Source organism: Dendropsophus ebraccatus, chromosome 3 (assembly GCF_027789765.1).
Source record: "Dendropsophus ebraccatus isolate aDenEbr1 chromosome 3, aDenEbr1.pat, whole genome shotgun sequence".
Classification (NCBI taxonomy): domain Eukaryota; kingdom Metazoa; phylum Chordata; class Amphibia; order Anura; family Hylidae; genus Dendropsophus; species Dendropsophus ebraccatus.
Genome location: NC_091456.1, coordinates 32,326,332 through 32,346,719, shown reverse-complemented (window position 1 = coordinate 32,346,719; position 20,388 = coordinate 32,326,332). Strand labels below are relative to the sequence as shown.

Genomic DNA, 20,388 nt, shown 5'->3' with positions numbered 1-20,388 from the left:
TATAGATTTTCTTGAAAAAAGTATTAAATTATAAGTTGTTTTATTATAATATTATTATTATTATTATAATTATAAAAAATTACAAAAAATCTTCTTTAATAAAATAAATAAATAAATTTAGTTAGTTATATTTTGTACTAAACTTTTACCTAGGCTCCTATAATTGTAGACTGGAATCCCGTATGGCTTCCCGTATTCCATATGGAATGCCATATGGCTTGAATTTTCCTGTTTTAGGAGGTTGGCCAATTTATAATAAAATTGCTTAGTATACAATATTAGGCCATGTTCACATGGCGTATGAGACCGGGCGTTCTGTGACCCGGCCAGCGTGTAATATCACAATACTTCTTCTATAACAGCTCATACGGGATTAAAGCAAAGTAGCTTAAGCATGTATAGGATACAGTAGGGCTGGGCGGTATACCGTGAAAATACCGATACCGTCACTGGCGTCGGTTAACTGACCTCAACTTTGCCAGGACGGTATCTGCGGTAATTTTCACTTTCATCTCCCTGTCTGAGCCCTGATCCCTGCACAGGTTGGAGGATGTCTGTGTGCTGCGTATGCAGGGACGCACAGACAACACATAGGAGACTGCCACTGTGTGTCAGAGCGCCCCGCATCACCCGCCCGGCACAGCACAACGGAGCCGCCACCCGCCCGTTCCCGCATCCCCCAACCTCCTGGCGTGTCAGCGCGCCCCGTGTCACCCATCCGGCACTGTACACCGCCCCTGCTCGTCTCAGCCAGTTCCCGCGGCCAGCACATGCCTCTCTCAGCAGCCCGGCACAGCACAGCGGAGCCGCCACCTGCCCGTCCCGGCACAGCACAGCGGAGCCGCCACCTGCCCGTCCCGGCACAGCACAGCGGAGCCGCCACGTGCCCGTCCCGGCACAGCACAGCGGAGCCGCCACCTGCCCGTCCCGGCACAGCACAGCGGAGCCGCCACCTGCCCGTCCCGGCACAGCACAGCGGAGCCACCACCTGCACGTCCCAGAACAGCACAGCGGAGCCGCCACTTGCACGTCCCGGCACAGCACAGCGGAGCCGCCACCTGCACGTCCCGGCACAGCACAGCGGAGCCGCCACCTGCACGTCCCGGCACAGCACAGCGGAGCCGCCACCTGCACGTCCCGGCACAGCACAGCGGAGCCGCCACCTGCACGTCCCGGCACAGCACAGCGGAGCCGCCACCTGCACGTCCCGACACAGCACAGCGGAGCCGCCACCTGCACGTCCCGACACAGCACAGCGGAGCCGCCACCTGCACGTCCCAGCGCCCCCGCCACCTGCCCGGCCTGTCAGAGCATCACGGCCAGTCCCCTATGTGCTGTCTGTGCGTCCCTGCACACACAGCACACAAGACTTCCTCCAACCTGTTCAGTAACCCATGAGAAAAAGAGCAACGTTTCTGACCACAACCGTGGTCTTTTCTCAAGCCAAATAACATTTGGCTTGAGAGAAGACCACGATTGTGGTCAGAAACGTCGCTGTTTTCGACACAAATGTAAAAAGGTGTAGATTTATTTACAAAGCAATTGGCATCTCTTCTAGGGATAGAAGAGATAGATCGATCTATCTCTCATCTATCTATCTATCTATCTATCTATCTCCTATCTATCTATCTATCTATCTCCTATCTATCTCCTATCTATCTCCTATCTATCTATCTATCTCCTATCTATCTCCTATCTATCTCCTATCTATCTCCTATCTATCTATCTATCTCCTATCTATCTATCTATCTATCTATCTATCTATCTATCTATCTATCTATCTATCTATCTATCTCTCTATCTATCTATCTATCTATCTATCTATCTATCTCTCTATCTATCTCTCTCTATCTATCTCCTCTCTATCTATCTCCTATCTATCTATCTCCTATCTATCTATCTATCTATCTATCTATCTATCTATCTATCTCTCTATCTCTCTCCTATCTATCTATCTATCTATCTATCTATCTATCTATCTATGCATCTCCTATCTATCTATCTATCTATCTATCTATCTATCTATCAATCTATCCATCTCCTATCTATCTATCTATCTATCTATCAATCTATCCATCTCCTATCTATCTATCTCCTATCTATCTATCTATCTATCTATCTATCTATCTATCTCCTATCTATCTCCTATCTATCTATCTCCTATCTATCTATCTATCTATCTCCTATCTATCTATCTCCTATCTATCTATCTCCTATCTATCTATCTCCTATCTATCTATCTATCTATCTATCTATCTATCTATCTATCTATCTATCTATATCTCCTATCTATCCATCTCCTATCTATCCGTCTGTCTATCTCCTTCCTATCTATCTATTATCTATTGATCAATCAAGGAGATAGATAGATATATATATATATATATATATATATATAGAGAGAGAGAGAGAGATAGATAGATAGATAGATAGATAGGAGATAGATAGATAGATAGGAGATAGATAGGAGATAGATAGATAGATAGATAGATAGATAGATAGATAGAGAGATAGATAGGCAGGAGATAGATAGGAGATAGATAGATAGATAGATAGGCAGGAGATAGATAAATAGATACATAGGAGATAGATAGATTGGTATGGCCAAGTGGGTGTGGCTTGTAAAAGGGGGTGTGGCTTACAAAGGGGTGTGTCATAGTTATCGTCCAATTATCGTTACCGCAGCTACATATGCGATAAACCGCGATATTGATTTAGGCCAATATCGCCCAGCCCTAGGATACAGTATACACTACATATATACACTGAAACTATAGAACTGTGGAGATCTTCCTGTCAAAGCTAGCAGCTCGACCTTATCTCCTTTGTCTGACCAAGAGTCAGTCAGGCTGCAGAGCTTCCTATTCCGGTTTTCAGACAGCATAGATCCTACGTGCAGAGATGTAACCCAAGCAGTAAGTAGAGATGAGCGAACTGGCCGAGGTTCGGGTTCGTATGAACCTGAACTCTCGGCTTCTGATTCCCGCTGTCTGCCCGCTCCGTGGAGAGGGTGGATACAGCCTGAGGACTGCCTGGAAAACTGGGATACAGCCATAGCCGGTTCGCTCATCTCTAGCAGTAAGAGCTTCCTAGGGACTCGCCCGGACATATGCTTTGGATAAGTTAGTTTAACCCTTTCACGAGCATGAGTCATTGATTCCTCTGCCCCCTCTCCTCCGTCCCCTGCCACTGTCACAATCTTGTGACAGCGGCAGTGGAGAGAGGGGAGGGGGCAGAGCGCATGGCTGTGCGCCCTGCCTTCCCTCCCCCCAGCGTGCTCTGCCTTACCTCCCTCCCCCCTGCCGGCCTCCGTAGCCAGGAAACCAGAAGCCTAAGGGTTCCGGTTTCTATGGCTACCATTGTTGGGGCTCTGCGATCACTTCACAGAGCCTCGATGGACACCTGACAGATGCTGTCTGGAGCCCTATAGATGCTACAGTCGTGCTGACAGCAGTATCTATAGGGTTGACTCTAGTTGAGGTGGGTCCCCGGCTATCACTATTAGCCGGAACTCGCCGGGGATGACACAGGCGCAGCTTCTGTACCTGTGTTATCATTGATTGTAAATTAACGTCACTGCAGCATCAGTCATAGGCTACAGAGACATTAATTTACAGTGCAGTGGCGGGTGGAGTTTAAGGTGGACAACCTATTTAAAGTTGTTGCCAAACTTTATTTATGGCATATAGACATCCCCAAATTTTAAGACTAAGAACATTATGGAGAGTGTACAGAACTACAAATAACCCAGTCATATAATCAACATAAATATTGGAATTTTAAGGACTTCAATAAAGATGTCAGGCTGCGTATCAATATCTTGTGTTCTTTGCATTCGCTTACCTAGGAAGTGTGAGTGTTTTTAAGGAGCAATGTCCCATAAAATGTACTGGGTCAGATTGGAAATAGTCATTTTGCTGCTGTGCTCGCAGTAATTTGTTTGCAAGTTTCTTTCCTTTTTTTTTTTTTTTTTTTAAATATTTTATTGGATTTTCAATCATTTTAGAAGGTACAAGCACGGTGGACACAAAATTCCACCGACAGGTAAATACAGAGTAGACATCTCCTGGCTGGAACAATAACCAGGGATTAAGATCTGACATTCACTTAAGTAGGAACACAATATAAACCCCCCCTCGCCCCTCCCCCCCTCCAAGCCCACGGTCTGTTATCTAAAGCATTAGAATAAGGAAAAACGAGGTCAAAACCTCGTAGTATCCTAAAGGTATTTGCGAAACACTACAAGCTTAGCTGGTGATCTGCAACCTGCCAAGTGTGCCTGCCACATCCTTCCGGAGGTACCATGTTGTATCTTCGAAATGTATCATCAGATGTTGAATTTCTTCGTGTAAGAGAAAGCAACAAATAAAGGTTTTCCACTTTTTGAAGAACCCATTTGTCAATTTTTCTATAGAGCGTGACACTTCCATCTGATCAAAAAGCATATATTTCTTAACCTGCTGGATCGCATCATCTACTTGTGGCATTTGGGGGATCAACCATTTAGCGAGGAGACACCTTTTTGCGACTAAGATAAATACATGACATAGGGAGGACATCTTTGTCTCGTTTTGGGGGAATGAAATAACAGTGTAAAGGGATCTAAAGGTATAGCAACCCTAAGCTTGTTCAGCAAGAGTTCCCGCAATGAAACCCAAAAGAGCCTGGATAAGGGACACGTGAAGAGGCCATGGACCAGGTCAGTACGGTTAGCATTGCAGTTTGGACAAGCTTCTATGCGGTCCGGGTGCTCTAGGGTTTTCAGGAGGGTAAAGCCGTATGTAGCGTGATGTATGAGTTTGAACTGTGTCTCTCTCCAGGTTTCATTTACTATTGCTCTACGGACTGAAAGCCAGCTGTCCAGAATAGGTTTAGTGAGGTCTTCCCTGCCGAAGTAAGACTCCCAATATTTAAAAACCTGCCCTGTGTCAGACGTCGTGATGTGTCTTCTGAGGGCCCAATAAAGATAAGATAGTGAATGTATCGGTGATTCCACCCTAATGACATCCTCAAGGAAATTAGATTGGAATAGGAATTTCAAGTCCCTTGCTCTTGGTCGCAGAAAGGACAAGAGTTGGCCATACAACAAGAAATGACCTGGGCCCAGAGAGAACTTCGCTCGCAGCTCTTCAGACTCAAGATATCTATGCTCATGTTCATGTAGCAGGTGTGAGACCTTTGTGATACCCCTATTAACCCAGTCCCGGGTGAACCCACTCCGTGCCTCAGCTGAAAGTTCAGGGTGGGACCACAAAGGCATAGATCTGCCAATAGCAAACGGGAGTTTCATGTCCTTAAGACATGATTTCCACGCTATCATAGTGTCACGTAATAAGAGGCACCGCTTGACATGAGAGGGAACAGCAGGTAATTTGGTATAGAGTAGGGCCTGTAATGTCCAGGGGTGTGCCATTGCTGCTTCTAGTGTTACATTGGTATATGCCCCCCCTCCCCTCAACCAATCCACCCCGTGTCGCAAGAGGCATGCTAAATTGTAGCAATGGACATCTGGGAAGTTAAGACCCCCCTGATCCCTGAACAACATTAATTTCTTAAGGGCTATTCAAGGGCGCTTACCCCCCCAAATGAATCGTAAAAATGCTGTATTCATTTTTTTTATGTCCACATGTTTCAATAAAACCGGGATGGTCTGCATAGGGTACAACAGGCACGAAAAAACGCCATCATTTTAATAAGATGACATCTGGGCATAAAAGAAAGCTGCAAAGACTTCCATTGGAGTAGACTCTGGAAAATAGACTGAAAAAGTGGGGGGAAGTTCAGCCCATATATGGTGCCCGGATCCCTCCCTATGTTTATCGCAAGATATTTGATATGTGTCTGGGTAATAGTCACAGGGACACCAGGGACGAGTGATAAATAACCTGCTTTCCCCATGGAGAGATCTAGAAGTGTGCTTTTGGCTACGTTGACCTTAAAACCCAAAGAAATTCCAAAATCCGCTATGGTGTCAAAAACCACTGTTAGATCTCGTTTTGGGTCATCTAAGAATATTAATAGGTCATCCGCAAATAGTGCGACACGAACAGGAACGCCCCCTACCGCAATTCCCTGAATCTCGGTACAATTAGCCAGAACCCGAGCAAGCGGCTCAATAGCTAGATTAAAAAGCAGGGGCGATAGGGGACATCCCTGACGTGTGCCCTTCTCTGGAGAGAAAGGAGAGGACAGGAAGCCAGGAGTGCCTACTCTGGCCTGAGGGGACGCATAGAGAGATTTCAGGTAACTGTAACGCCTGGAGTAGTGGATCCACTGGACCATCACCAGCGATGGCACGAACCTCACCAGGGAGCGGAGTCTAAGGGGCCGCTGGTTTTCACCAGAGCCCGCCGCAAGGCGGGATGGACTTGCTGCGGCAGGCGACCCCCAGGTCGCTACCCCTGGCTTGGTTGCTAGTGACGGCAGGCGAGGCGTGGCAGGAGCAGTAGGCAGGAGATAGTGCAGGCAGAGGATAGTATACGTGGCGGACAGGACTCAGGAACAATGGAAAGGCAGGGGGCAAGGAATAGGGACAAGGACTGAAGACAGGAACAAGGGACAAGGACTAAGGTCAGGAACAACAGGGGGCTGAGCCAAACGCTATGGGAAGCATATAGAGGCTCCAACCCGAGGGACAGGGCACGCTGGGATTTATAGGGAGTGATTGGGTGCAACTACCAATTAGGGGCGGACTGGCCCTTTAAATCCGAGACAGCCGGCGCGCGCGCGCGCCCTAGGAGGCGGGGGCGCGCGCGCCGGCCGGCACAGACGGAGACAGTAGCGGAGGAGAGGTGAGGCGCCCCCAGGGGCCGAACTAGCAGCAGCGCCGGGTCCGTGCACAAGGACCCCAGCGGCTGCATGGAGCAGGAGGATGTCGCGGCGGCGGCCCGGAACACGGGCCGCCGCGGCGGCCGTGACAGTAACCCATAAAGGCACCCCCAAAACCCATGTATTGCATCACTCGCCACACCCACTCCCACCGCACATTATCAAACGCTTTTTCAGCATCTATAGATAAGATGGCGGGGGAGGGGTGAAGCTCGGGATGCTGTTGTACCTCATCCAAGATTGCAATAACTTTCCTCACATTTGTAAGCGCCGGTAATATTTGTGCCAGACGATCGGCCATGGCTTTAGATGCAATCTTGAGGTCGACATTTATCAGCGAGATAGGCCTATACCCCCCCGGGCTTGTCAAGTCCTTTCCAGGTTTGGGAAGCACTCTTATAATGGCAGTATTCATGTCTCGAGAGACAGGAATACCTTGCTGGAAGGAGTTATACAATGACAAGAGGGCAGGACCTATCTCATTGATCAGGAGTTTATAAAAATCACAGGTGAATCCGTCCGGTCCAGGAGCCTTGTTAGGCTTCAGGTCCTTAACAACCCTATCAATCTCCTCCATAGTGAAGGGGGCGTTTAGCATATCTTTTTCTTCCTCTGACAAGGAGGGGAGCCTAGCATCCCGTAGCCAATCCCTAGCGGGAGTATGTGAAGGAAGAGAGTCTTAATAGAGGTCCTTAAGAAAGTCACGTAGAAGAGCATTGACCTTAAAAGGGTCTCTATGAGTAGTCCCCTGGTTATCCTGTAGAGATGATATATGATGAATATTATGGGGGCCTTTAGCTAGCTTAGCTAGTAACCTACCTGGCTTATTGCCATATCTGAAGAGAAGGGCGTCAAAATGTGACCTATGTATGTTCTCTCTCATGTCAAGCCAGTGTTCGTAGGAAGACTTAGCCCCAGTCCATGCATTTTTCGATCCCTGTGAAGGATGTAGCGTGAAGGTGGTGTACGCCGCCCGCAACTCCTCACTAAGGGTTTGTAACTGCCCTTGGATTTTTTTCTTTAAGGAAGAGACATAAGCCATTATTCTGCCTCTGAGCACCACTTTAGCTGCATCCCAGTATAACTGAGGATTCGATGTATGTTCAGAGTTGTGAGCCGCGTACTCCAGCCACCACCCCCTTAATAAGGCCTTAAAGTTTTCATCTCTAGTGAGACCTACGGGAAATTTCCAAAGGTAGTCAGTGCCTTTTGGGATAATGTCATGAATCATCAGAGCAACAGGGGCATGATCAGATATAACAAGGTCCCTGATCACAACCCGGTCTACTCGAGGGAGCAAGGAGGGCGAAAGGAAGATATAATCCAACCTTGACCAGGAATTGTGTGGATGAGAGAAATGTGTAAACTCACGGGCGTCCGGGTTGGACCACCTCCATACGTCTGTTACTCCCACCGAGGCCGACCAGGCACACAGGGCTGTATCTCTATGTCTAGGAGGTACCGACCTGTCCTGTCCCGATCGTCTGTCATCGAGGTGATGCATAACCGCGTTGAAATCACCACCGATTACTTTATGTGGGATTTGATGATTCAGCACTAGAGATGATAAGGAGGAGAAAAAAAAAAAAGAAGTGGAATTAGTGTCATTCGGACCATAAACATTAACTGCGAGAAATTCCTCTGCTGGTGTTTTGATATGAAGCGTACATATCCGACCCTCCTCATCTGACCAGGTATCAAGTATTTCACAATTAAATGCTTTATGTATCAGTATAAGAACACCCGCTTTTCTGTCCACGGCTGTGGAGCCGAAGACCTGTCCAACCCAATATTTGCGCATTCTGAAGAAGTCAGCAGTTACCAAATGAGTTTCTTGTAGAAAGACTAGGTCAGTTGACTGCTTCTTCAGATGGCGCAATACCATGTGCCTCTTATGAGGAGACCGAAGTCCCTTCACATTCCATGATATGATGCAAACCATAAATGAGTATGTATATGCTTATACTTGACATACCCCATCCGTGCAGTAGAAACAGACCGTAAGCTACCCGTCCCCCCTCCCCCCACCCCAAACCCTGTAACCCCAACAAAAATCTGACAAAACATCAACAGTTGAACCCTTATCAGGGAGCCAACAATCCCTGCATCCCTGAAAAATCGGGTTAGGGACTTAACTTTTTTCCAAACTGTAAAGAAAAGACTCATAACTACTCCCCGCCACCAGTGCCTCCGTATAGATATAGACATTAGAAACACACATTTAAATGAAATGAAATTCAGTGTCAATTTAGCTGCAAAAATAGCATATCTGACAAGTGAGACCTCTTCAGTCAAGGGAAGGAGAGGGAATGGGTAGGTAGAAGGGGTAAGGAAGGGAGGGCCGGGTAAAGTAAGGGAGTGGCAAAAGTAGGGGAAATTTAAGGAAGGAGGATAGAAAGGGCGAAGAAGGGAACTGAGGGGGGAAAGGGGAAGAGGGAAGGAGGGGGGGACAAGGGAAGGGAAGGAGGAAATAGGTAAGAATTGTTAGGGTTAAGAGCCCATACTGCGGTGAATAGGAAGGCTCAATCTACATAGGAATTCGCAGGTAGATATGTCACAAGGCAAACAATTAACATGAGCCCCAGGAGGGGACAACATCATTTCAAAGGCTGTAAACCCAAAAATCAACAGGCAAAGAGCTGTGTGGGGCCAACCGTCTCCGTTCCTCAGTGTTATACTCAGTCCCACAGCATGGTGGCCGTCAATCCGGCGTCACCGTATCTCTCCGGAATCTCTGATCCTTGGGGGGCAGATCCCATGAAACATCCCTATGCTGTGTGGACGTCGACTCGGTGATCGTTCCTTGAGAGGGACGTGGTCTTGAGAGATCAGGAGAGCGTTCATTTTGCGGGGATCCTTGCTGAGAGAGTGGGGTACCTGGGCTCAGATAATCTTTCAGGGCCTCCATCGCCTCATCCACGTGTGTATATGTGGAGAAAGAGCCATTGGTGTGGAACACCCGCAGTGTTGCGGCGTATATTAGTGTGAAGCGCACCTGCTGGCGAAACAAGGCCGTGCACAAGGGGGAGAACAGCTTCCTCCGTCTGGTAACTTCCACTGAAAAGTCCCCGAAGATCAGCAGCCTTCGGCCTTCAAGTACGAGTCCTTCCCTTTTATTCCGAAAGGCCATTTGAATTGAGACTTTATCAGTAAAATCCAGGAATTTGGCTATAACGTGGCAAGGTCTCTCTCTTTGGGCCAAGGCGGATGTTACTCCTTTATCTGGGCCTTGGCATAGGTCAGGACCCAGGCGGTGCGCCCGTTCTACTTTGCAGGGGTGAGAAATTCCCAGCAAACCGGGGATAACCGTTTCACACAGGTTAATAAGGTCCTTTTGGCGTACCGATTCGGGGACCCCTACAATCCGGAGATTATTTCTCCTTGACCTGTTTTCCAGTTCCTCAATCTTTTCCCACAGCCGTTTATTTTTTGATTCCATAACCGTTATGCGGGAAGTAACTGAGTCCCCTGCGTCCTCCATTACATGCAGTCTCTCCTCTACTGCAGATAATCTAGCCCCCTGGGCTGTCAGCTCCTTCTGTACCTGCTGTAGGGTGGTGGTAACTGCCTTGCATACGGACTCCTGCAGACCTGGTGTAATCCGTCTGGCTACCTCTGCCGCCAAGGTCACATAGTCAATCGGCAGGATGTCTGAGTCTTCCTCCCCACCTGAGGACTCTCTTCCAGATCTGTCTTGTGACGCAGCTCGAGAGGAAGCAGGCGACGACGCCATGCTGGCCTCTCCTCCATCCTGCCTCCGATTCGTGCTTGCGTGCCCTTTTTGTTCAGGTAACGTTCCATGGTGTTGGGGGTCGAGCGGGGGGACCCCGGTGTTTCCCTCCGGCCATTTGCGGGTGAGCGGGCTGCGGGTAGTGGAGTCTGGGAGTGGAGCTGTGCCGGCGCGCATCTCTACAGCATGGCGCCGGAACCGGAAGTCGTTTATTTCCTTTTTATTGTCATGTTTTTATCAAAAGTGAGTGCTTTACTGATGCCAATGCTTTTCCTTCAGAGTACTCATCATTTACTCATTAACCTCTCACCTAAATTGTTCCCTATTCAGAGTAATAGACTAGGAGTTTAGTACTGTGTTCCCAAGTCAGACTGCAATTTCCCATAATTATCTCTTTTCTTGTACCAACTGGGTGGAAGTGTGAAGTCTCTTTGTTGGTGGGAAGAGAGTGATTTCTCAGGGCTGGTAATTAATAAGTGTGAATTTAACACATTTCTCTGCCGTAAAGTCTAATACTGTATGTCATTACCATGAATGAATGTCCCTACGGAGAATGGGCATTCTCACAAAAAAAAAAAAATCACATCCTACTGTATATAGCGTCTAATGCAATCGTAACTTTTCTGTGATTATGTAGTGATACAAGTGATCTTGACATTAGGTGAAGGATATCATTATAAGTAAGGATAACATGGATATCTGCTAACAACATTCAACACGTTTAACTTGAAATACTTTGTATTTCAGCACTTCAGCACCAAGGACAGTGACAGACAAAGGCTTGGTTAAAGGACTGTTATACAGGATGCAAATTATATACCATGCCATATAGTATGCAAGAGACATAAAGCACAAGCTAACACTTTCTTTCTGTTAGCAGTCAGGGTAATATATGCATTGATAATTGAAGTAAGGATTAGCTAATTTACAGTACTAGCGAAGCAAAGTGCTTCTCTAGGCTCGGCCATTGGCTTTTCACCTGACTGCTTTTGAACTCTGGACCGGGTGCCTGGAAAAGCTGGATCCAGTCCTGGGAAACATCTCCCAGTTTCCCAGGACTGGATCCAGCTTTTTCATGCACACGCAGCAGAGCAGCATGGAGTAGCACAGAGTCCAAAGGCAGCAAGCTTCGCTTTGCTAGTACTGTAAATTAGCTTATCCCTAGTTATAAACAAGTGGGTCTAGAATCGACTTTTATTAATATGGACATCAGTTTTAGAAATTATTTTGACTTGTAAAACTTGAGTCTCGAGATCAGAATTATAAGTAGAGATTGCACTGGTAGAGGTCCACTCGTGCTGGAATACCAGGACTATTAGGTGCCTGGTTTGACCAGAAGGTTTTTTTTCCGGGCATTTTAAAACTCCAATTAAGATTCCTAAAATAAATGTAGCTTAATACTGACAAAGAGGGAAGCCCTCGAAATGCACTGTCCAAGTTGTCCAGAAATATCTCTTGGTACTACGACTCATGTCATTCTCAATGTGAAAGTACACAGCTCCAGACAGTGCCAGACGGACAGTGCTTGTAGCATGATCACCTAAGGTGAGCAGTATATCGTTCTTCTTAACAAGTAAATTCCACTATGTGCAGTAATACACTATATGCATCCCTCATTGTTTTTTTTTTTTTTCATCTCATCTATTTTCAGGGTATTTCAAGATAAGAAATGTATCTTTCTTAATATACATTGATATTTGATGCTATTTAGAAAGTATCTTAGTAGAAGAAGCATGACGAATGTTTTCTTTTTAAGTTGGCAGGAAACAATTCATGAGGTTTGAGTGGGCAAACAAGGCCGCCAGCGTGCTGGGGTGTGATTGTGAGGAGCTTTCCACTGCTGTCTTCAAACACCATCTCAAGCAGATCATTGAGCAGGTGACACAGGGAACAAGAGGTGGTAACCAAGAAGAAGATACAAAGTCAGGTATGATGAATAAGTCAAGATTATCATTTTGTATTTTTATTGGATAAATATTTGTCTTTATTTGATGGTATAGTCCTACTTTTCCAACTCACCCCTCTTAAAGGAGAAGTCAAGGCTTCAAGGCTTCACTTCCTGGATAACATCGTGATGTCACTTCCTGGATAACATGGTGATATCACTCCCTGGATAACATGGTGATGTCACTCCCTGGATAAAATGGTGATGTCACAACCCGACTCCCAGAGCTGTGTGGGCTGTGGCTGCTGGAGAGGATGATGGCAGAGGGATGCTCAGTGTCCCTCCAGTGCCCTGTGTCCCTCAGTGTCCCTCTGCCATCCTCCTCTCCAGCAGCCACAGCCGCACAGCCCTGGGAGTCACCATGTTATCCAGAAAGTGACATCACGATGTTATCCAGAAAGTGAAGCCTTGATGCAGTAGTAGGTGCAGGGAAAAAAAGCACTTTATAAGCATTTCCTGTAAGTGTATATTGGTGATTTGTATAACTTTTGGGGGGCGATACAATACTTTAATAAAACATTTTGCCGGACTTCTCCTTTAACCCTAACGTTAGGACTGACAGAGCAAAATGTGATGTATTTGCACATAGAAAAAACAGGAAATTGTTCTGTAGTCATAAAAAAAATACATTTCTATTACTGGTCAACAACAACATCAACAAAAATAATAATGATAAACATCTAAAGTCACAACAACCTATTTCACTGCAGGGTCAAAACAACACTATTAAAATGTCCTCTTTATTAGTTTCCATTAAAAATCCGTATAACCTTGGACCCAAAGAAAACAATACTAAACAACACTAAGATGAGAGAATGAAATATACCAGATACCAGAATATTAAGCCACTAAATATGTCAGAATCCATACAATTGAACTATAAATAGTAAAAAGAATATAGAATTATATACATGATAACACGTCTTAAGTCATATAATTGGTCTTCAAAATGTCATTTTCCATTCAAATGTGCTAAAATGTGCATATAATACATATACACTAGTCAGTGTATACTAGTCAGTGTAATACAAGTCAGTGTGGACCCAACGAAAAGCAATAAATCCAGGATACACAGAATTTCCATTCAGTTATTTCCAACTATATTCCATTATTTACTTCACAAAATATACAGAATATTTTTCTTATAGGACTCGGATTCCTTATGGAAATTGGAAGTGGCCGTCCATCAGCTGTAGATCACTTAGTTGATGGGAACTGTAGCCAAGTGGTGTGTCATCACGCAATCTTTCGGAGAAAGACCACCCCTTTTTTCAAGCTTTTGGTCTGCCCCCCACCCCGAAGCATTGCATGATGACACACCACTTGGCTACAGCTCCCGTCAACAGGGCTGTCTTAACAGCATTATGGGCCCCTGGGCAGAGGTGTGAATTGCCCCCCCCCAACCGCCGCCATCAAATCCCCCACATCTTTGTATATAGTGCCCTCCATAGTAGCCAATCGCCCCATATAGTGCCCCCCATAGTAGCCAATCCCACCATATAGTGCCCCCATAGTAGCCAGTGCCCCCCATAGTAGCCAGTGCCCCCATAGTAGCCAGTGCCCCCCATAGTAGCCAGTGCCCCCATAGTAGCCAGTGCCCCCATAGTAGCCAGTGCCCCCATAGTAGCCAGTTGCCCCCATAGTAGCCAGTGCCCCCATAGTAGCCAGTGCCCCCCATAGTAGCCAGTGCCCCCCATAGTAGCCAGTGCCCCCCATAGTAACCAGTGCCCCCCAAAACAACAAACCAGTTACTCACCTGTCCGCCGGCCCCAGCAGCTGATGTCTCCCGGCAGCGCGCACTCCTGTCATCCTCCGGGCACAGGCGGCGGGGTACAGAGAGACTGCTTGTGCCGGAAGTGTCCGGCTGCACGACACATCCAGGACACAGGCAGCGTCTCTGTACCCCGCTGCCTGTGCCGGAGGATGACGGGAGTGCGCGCTGCCGGGAGACATCAGCTGCTGGGGCCGGCGGACGACTGAGTTGCGGGACCGCCCGCCCCTTCTATCGCCGCTCAGCTGAGTCAATCAGAAGCCCAGGAAAGTGCTGCTCATTGCACTTTCCTGGGCTTCTGATCGGCTCAGCTGAGCGGCGATAGAAGGGGCGGGCTGAGCGGCGATAGAAGGGGCGGGCTGAGCGGGCTGAGCAGGCGGAGGGGGCAATACAGGGGGCGGAGGGGGCAATACAGGGGGCGGGCGGGACGGCTTCCTTGCGGTGCTCAGCACTGCTTGGGAGCCGTCTTCGCTTTATAGGATGCACTTAGTGCGTCTTATAAAGCGAAAAATACAGGTTACAGAGGGCAGGGGCCCCCTAGGACGCAAGGGCCCCCGGGCAGCCGCCTACTCTGCCCAATGGGTAAAACGGCCCTGCCCGTCAACTAAGAAGTGGTCTACAGATGATGGATGGCCACTTCCAAACAGGAAGTAAAGAAACCACTAGCAGAGCGATCATGTGACTGAGAATACAAGAGGAGCTAGAAATAAATAATGAAAGTGTATATAGAATATAATCTATGTAATTCAGGTTTATTGAAAAGACCTGGAAAACCCCTTCAAGGATGTGAGATTATTGTTTATTGAAAGAAATCAACTACTCTTTTCTAATCCTGTAGAACCTTTTTTAATGTATCTTTGTATTATTCTGCCATATAGCAACTCCTTCCCCCTTTTTTGCTGAGTCTTGTTGTGCTTAGTTTATTGAACCATTCTTTGATGAAAAAGACTAAGGGTCCTATTCCACGGGCCAATGGGGACCCGATAAATAATGTGAACAAGCGCCGATCTGCTAAATCGGAGCTCGTTTACTGGGCCTATTCCACAGCCTCATAATCATTTAGCGAGGGCTGCAGGGACATTGTTACCGATGTCCTTGCAGCCCTTGTTTAAACACCATACTTTACCTAAACATGCTGCAGGTCTTCTCCTGCTCTCCTTCTTCCTCCCGGTCCCGCTTGCAGCAGCAGCTTCGCTGCGGCCTGTCTGAGCTAACAGACTGCTCAGCCAATCACTGGCCGCGGCGGTCCTGGCCAATGATTGGCTGAGCGGTCTGTCAGCTAAGTTAGGCCGCATCAAAGCTGCTGCTGCGCATGTGTAGACCTGCAACATGTGTAGGTAAAGCATGGTGCTTATGAAATCGTCGGTTGCCTGCTGCGCATCGCTATTCCACGCAACAACGCATGGTCGTGCCCGATGATTTTAGGTTTCAACCTAAATAAACGATCAGCCGATGACATGATCATCGGCTGATCATTGTCTCTATTCCATGGAGCAATAATTGGCCAAATCGGGCCGATTCGGCTGATTATCGTTCTGTGGAATAGGACCCCATTACACCAACAGATTATTTGACAGATTTTTTTTTTTAAAACCAAAGCCAGGAATGGACTATAAACAGGTCATAAAAGAAAGACTGAGATTTCTCCTCTTCTCAAATCCATTCCTGGCTTTGGCTTAAAAAAAACCCCATCTGTCAGATAATCTGTTGGTGTAATAGGGCCCTAAGGGCCCCATTAGTGTCCATTTTCACAGAAGGATTATCTGACAGTTTATCTGACAAAAATTTGAAGCCAAAGCCTGAAACAGACTATATACAGAGATCAAGTCATAAAGGAAAGCCTAAAATTTCTCCTCTTTTAAAATTTATTCCTGGCTTTAGCTTCAAATCTTTGGCAGATAATCTGTCAGATAATGTTTCTGTGCACGAAACGATAATTCGCCCGATCGTACGATTAACAATGTTGGAGTAACGTTTTTTTTTTTCATAACGATCAGCGTTTAGACGGTATGCTATATCGTACGGTAAATTAGTTTTGCGATCGTTTTGGGATCCTTAAGCCTGTCTCACACATTGGTTAAATCGGCGAACGACTGTTTACACGGAACGATCTGCGAATTTTTTGCGATCGATCAACGACGATTTAAAAAGTTGTTGAAAGATCAAAATAAACGATTTCTCCCCCGTCGTTTGATCGTTCACTACGTTTACACGTACGATTATTGTTCGAATTCGATCGTTATCGTGCAAATTTGCACGATAATTGTTCCGTGTAAACGTAGCGTTACACAGAGCAATAATTTGTCGAATCAGGCTGATTGGGCAGATTATTGCTGTGTATAATAAAGACAACAATCATCAGCTGATCCTGTACTGAAATCATCAGGCGCGCATCACAACGTGTAATAGCAATGCAATGCTGATGACTGTGTAAATAAAATAATGTAGTTATTTATACCTCTCCGCGCTCCCTGATGTCCTCCGAGCTTCAGCCACTCCCCACAGTGTCTGAAGTAACAGCTCAGCCAATCACTGGCTGCAGCACTGTCCCGGTGATTGTAATTTCAGACACTGCAGGGGGGCATCAGGGAGCACGGTGAGGTAAGTATAACTTTTTTATTTTACACTTATTAGGCAAGGAGTGCACAGACATCGCTAACGATATATATACAGCCCTTGATGCACAATTATAGAGACATGTAATAGGCTCAGTATTGAGTTTCGATCCAGCAGATCGGCGCTCATTTACATAAAGTCACCGGGTCATGTAATACGGCCCTTAGTAAGGTGATCTGTAAGCAAATACTGTCTGGTTTTCTCAATAAAACAGCAAGATTGCTTTGTTATGCATAGAAATGTTATCTGTAGGTATAAGGTTTTTTAACTGTAAAGACATTCACACCATGTCAGACATTGCTAAACTGTGCATCGGCCTGGAAAATAACTTATAAAAGCATCTTAAGTATGTGAAGAAAACAAAGCTTTTAGATTCAGATACTAACCTTTTATGTAAAGCTATCTCTCTTGTACTATACGGATTGAATTTCATCAGTGTTTCCTTTGGGACCAAGTTAATTTGTTCTGCCTTAACTTTTATTAGCAGTCATCTATCCTGTAGAGAAACTGCATTGTCAGATGTACCGGGCCTTCTCAGTAGACCCAGCTCTATGTAGAGTTTAGAATTTAGTAAACATTCAGAATATGCTTATACATGGTTATTAAACTTTGAAATGTTGTGAGCACCAATATTAATATGCTAGATATGGGGTGGGTTTGCAAGCCTCTCGGGTAAATTCGGTGGGATGCCGCATGGCGGGCCACAGAATCCGGAGCAGGTGTAGATTTCTGCCCTGGTTTACGCCTGCCAGCAAGCCACACCTCCCCTGCCTTGCCGGACCCCCTTCTCCCGCAGGGGGTTTTGCACCCCTTCCATAGTGTACGCCAGGTGTGTATTTGATAAAAGGGCCCCATTGATTTGTTGTTGTTCAAAAACACTTTAGGGTGCCTTCACACCTACCGACTTGCAGCGTTAATAACGCTGCGAGTCGGCTAGGTCCTGGCAGATCGCTGTCATTTCATACACGCAGCGGTCTGAACGACCGCTGCATGTATGTAAATCTGCCGGCCGCTTAATCCCTTCTGATGCCGCCCGCCTCCCGCTCCGCTCTGTATACATACCTCCTTGCTCCACGGGGTCCCGGCTACCTGCTCTCCCACCCGGCCAATCAGTGGCTGCGGCAGGGCAACACACTGATTGGCCAGGCGCGAGAGCAGGACGCCGGGACCCCGTGGAGCGAGGACAGGTAATGTATACAGAGCTGGAGAGGGAGGCGGGCGGCATCAGAAGGGGTTAAGCGGCCGGCAGATTTACATACATGCAGCGGTCGTTCAGACCGCTGCGTGTATGTGCTGACAGTGATCTGCCAGGATCTAGCCGACTCGCAGCGTTATTAACGCTGCGAGTCGGTAGGTGTGAAGGCACCCTTATAGAAGATCCACAGCAGATCTGCAGGATTAAAATTCACAGCAGATCCACACCATACAATCTTCAGGCGATATAGTACATGTGTATGTACCCAGGCTTGGATTGTTTTAAATCAAAAATTAATTAATTAAATCAAAAATTGTTTTAAAGCAAAATTAAAAGCTCAGCCTCAAAACAGTTATGAAAATAAAGCAGTTTTTTCTTCAACACACACACAAAAAAAACATAATAACTATGCAAATTTAGTATCACTGAAACCATAATGACCCACAGAATAAAAAAAATTTGATTTTTATTACACAACAAATGTAAAATAAAACCCCCAAAATATAGCGTAATTTCAATTATTTTCTTAACTGTTAAAATTCATACGGTCTTTATTTTTGCTCATTTTTTCACAATACAATGAATTATCTTTCCTTGCTGAAACGATAAAATCCCTCTTAAATCTGAGGTATTCTGGATGGATATATATATATATATATATATATATATATATATATATATATTTTATTTATTTTTTTACACAAATAAAAAGGTTATATTTATTTTTAATAAGTTATTGTGAATATTTTTGTGCACAAGTGTATCACTTTTGTGCCATTAACTTTTTTACTTTTACGCACCGTGACAGCAGTACAAGCTAACAGCCTCTCTGCTGCCCCCAGAGTTTGTGTCAGGAACTGCAGGGCTGCTCACACCCTAATCCTGCTTGCCCACACCGCTCTAGTGCTGCCGCCAACACTGCGTCACTGACACAAAGCCTCTCTGTGTAATGCATTGGATTATAAAATACACTGGGGAGGCTGCAGTGTACACTACACTAATGACCAGCAAATATTGTGTATATATATTGTGTATATTTTATTAAGGTTATCTTAAAAGAATACAATGTGGAGCAGTTGATTGATAATGCACAGCTTTCCAGTGAGTGATTTTTGTTCCCTCTTGTATCTCTATTATACTGAGATGGTTTTTATATCATCCTTTGGTGCAGTTTTTTTTTAATTTACAGTCACATCCTCAGAGGGGGTGAAGTATTTGCATGGGACTGCTTGGCCTGGGCCCTTTGGTATTTGCGGTCTAGTAATCAGCAGTCTTATTATTCAGATATCTGCCAGGCAGAGAACCCAGAATAGTCTGAAGACTGATCTAAGGCGAAGCGTTTCCTAGCAACCAGCCCAGGTGTACAGACAGTCCTCTGCCAGGATTTCAGTGTACGAGCGGAGAAATTGGAGTCTGATAAAGACCATTTGCTTTGATTATTCTCTATCTTCTGCTGTTTTTCTTCGCTGTGATGAAACTAATTTTGACCTACAGCTTTGCTTACTAAGTTTAGCACATTAGCTACGAGAACAGTTTGCTAGAACATCTAGTCCTAGAGCAAATCACGACGCCACTATATCGTTTAATATAGCACAATATATGTAGCCGGGGTTTTCCGTCACTCTTAAAACAACTGACTTAGAAGCAGAAGGCTGGGTTAAGTTCACACTGCGTTTTTGTCGTCCGTTTAACCCCTTAACGACGGATGATGTATACATACGTCATTGCACCCCTAGGGGAGTTCAGATTCGGGCTGCATGGTGACCCCTCTCTGAACCACCGCAATCCCGTTTGTTATCTGCCTATCGCTACTCCCGCTGATTAGGACCGTTAACCCCTAGACGACCCAGGGTGTACCTGTACGTCCTGGCGTCGCTAGGGGAGTTTACACCGCGGTTCCCGGTGCTGCTTGTAGCCCGGGACCGCGACTATTAGCGGAAATGGTCCGATCGCCACGCGCGCTGATTAAGTATTCAGATGCAGCTGCATCTGAATACTAGATTTCCCCACTCCCTTGTGTCTAGTGGAGATGATACAACTGCATCTAAGGGTCCTATTACACAGAGCGATTTTTAACGATTAACGGCTTACGATAAATGATCGCAAACAAGATTATTTATAGTTAACCTGAAATCGTTCACCAAATTACACAGAACAATGGTCGTTAGTTACGATCGTTACTATGATCGTTTATTCCTTCTGATCCCAGCAAAACAATGAACAAATTACACTGAACAATTAGTGAAAAAACGCAGAACTTGAGCGAACGAATTTGGAATTACAGCGAACGATTAACGATAATT

At 45.9% G+C, this 20,388-nt stretch overlaps 1 protein-coding gene across 3 annotated transcripts in view; it reads left to right on the top strand.

The window, feature by feature from the left end:
- The window catches only part of MYO18B (myosin XVIIIB), a 402,342-nt gene that overhangs the window by 124,756 nt on the left and 257,198 nt on the right, over window positions 1–20,388 (top strand). For all 3 annotated transcript variants that reach the window (XM_069961327.1, XM_069961329.1, XM_069961328.1), the window contains one exon: window positions 12,315–12,485. In XM_069961327.1, coding sequence (XP_069817428.1) covers window positions 12,315–12,485 — 171 coding nt within the window. The remainder of the gene's footprint in view (window positions 1–12,314; window positions 12,486–20,388) is intronic.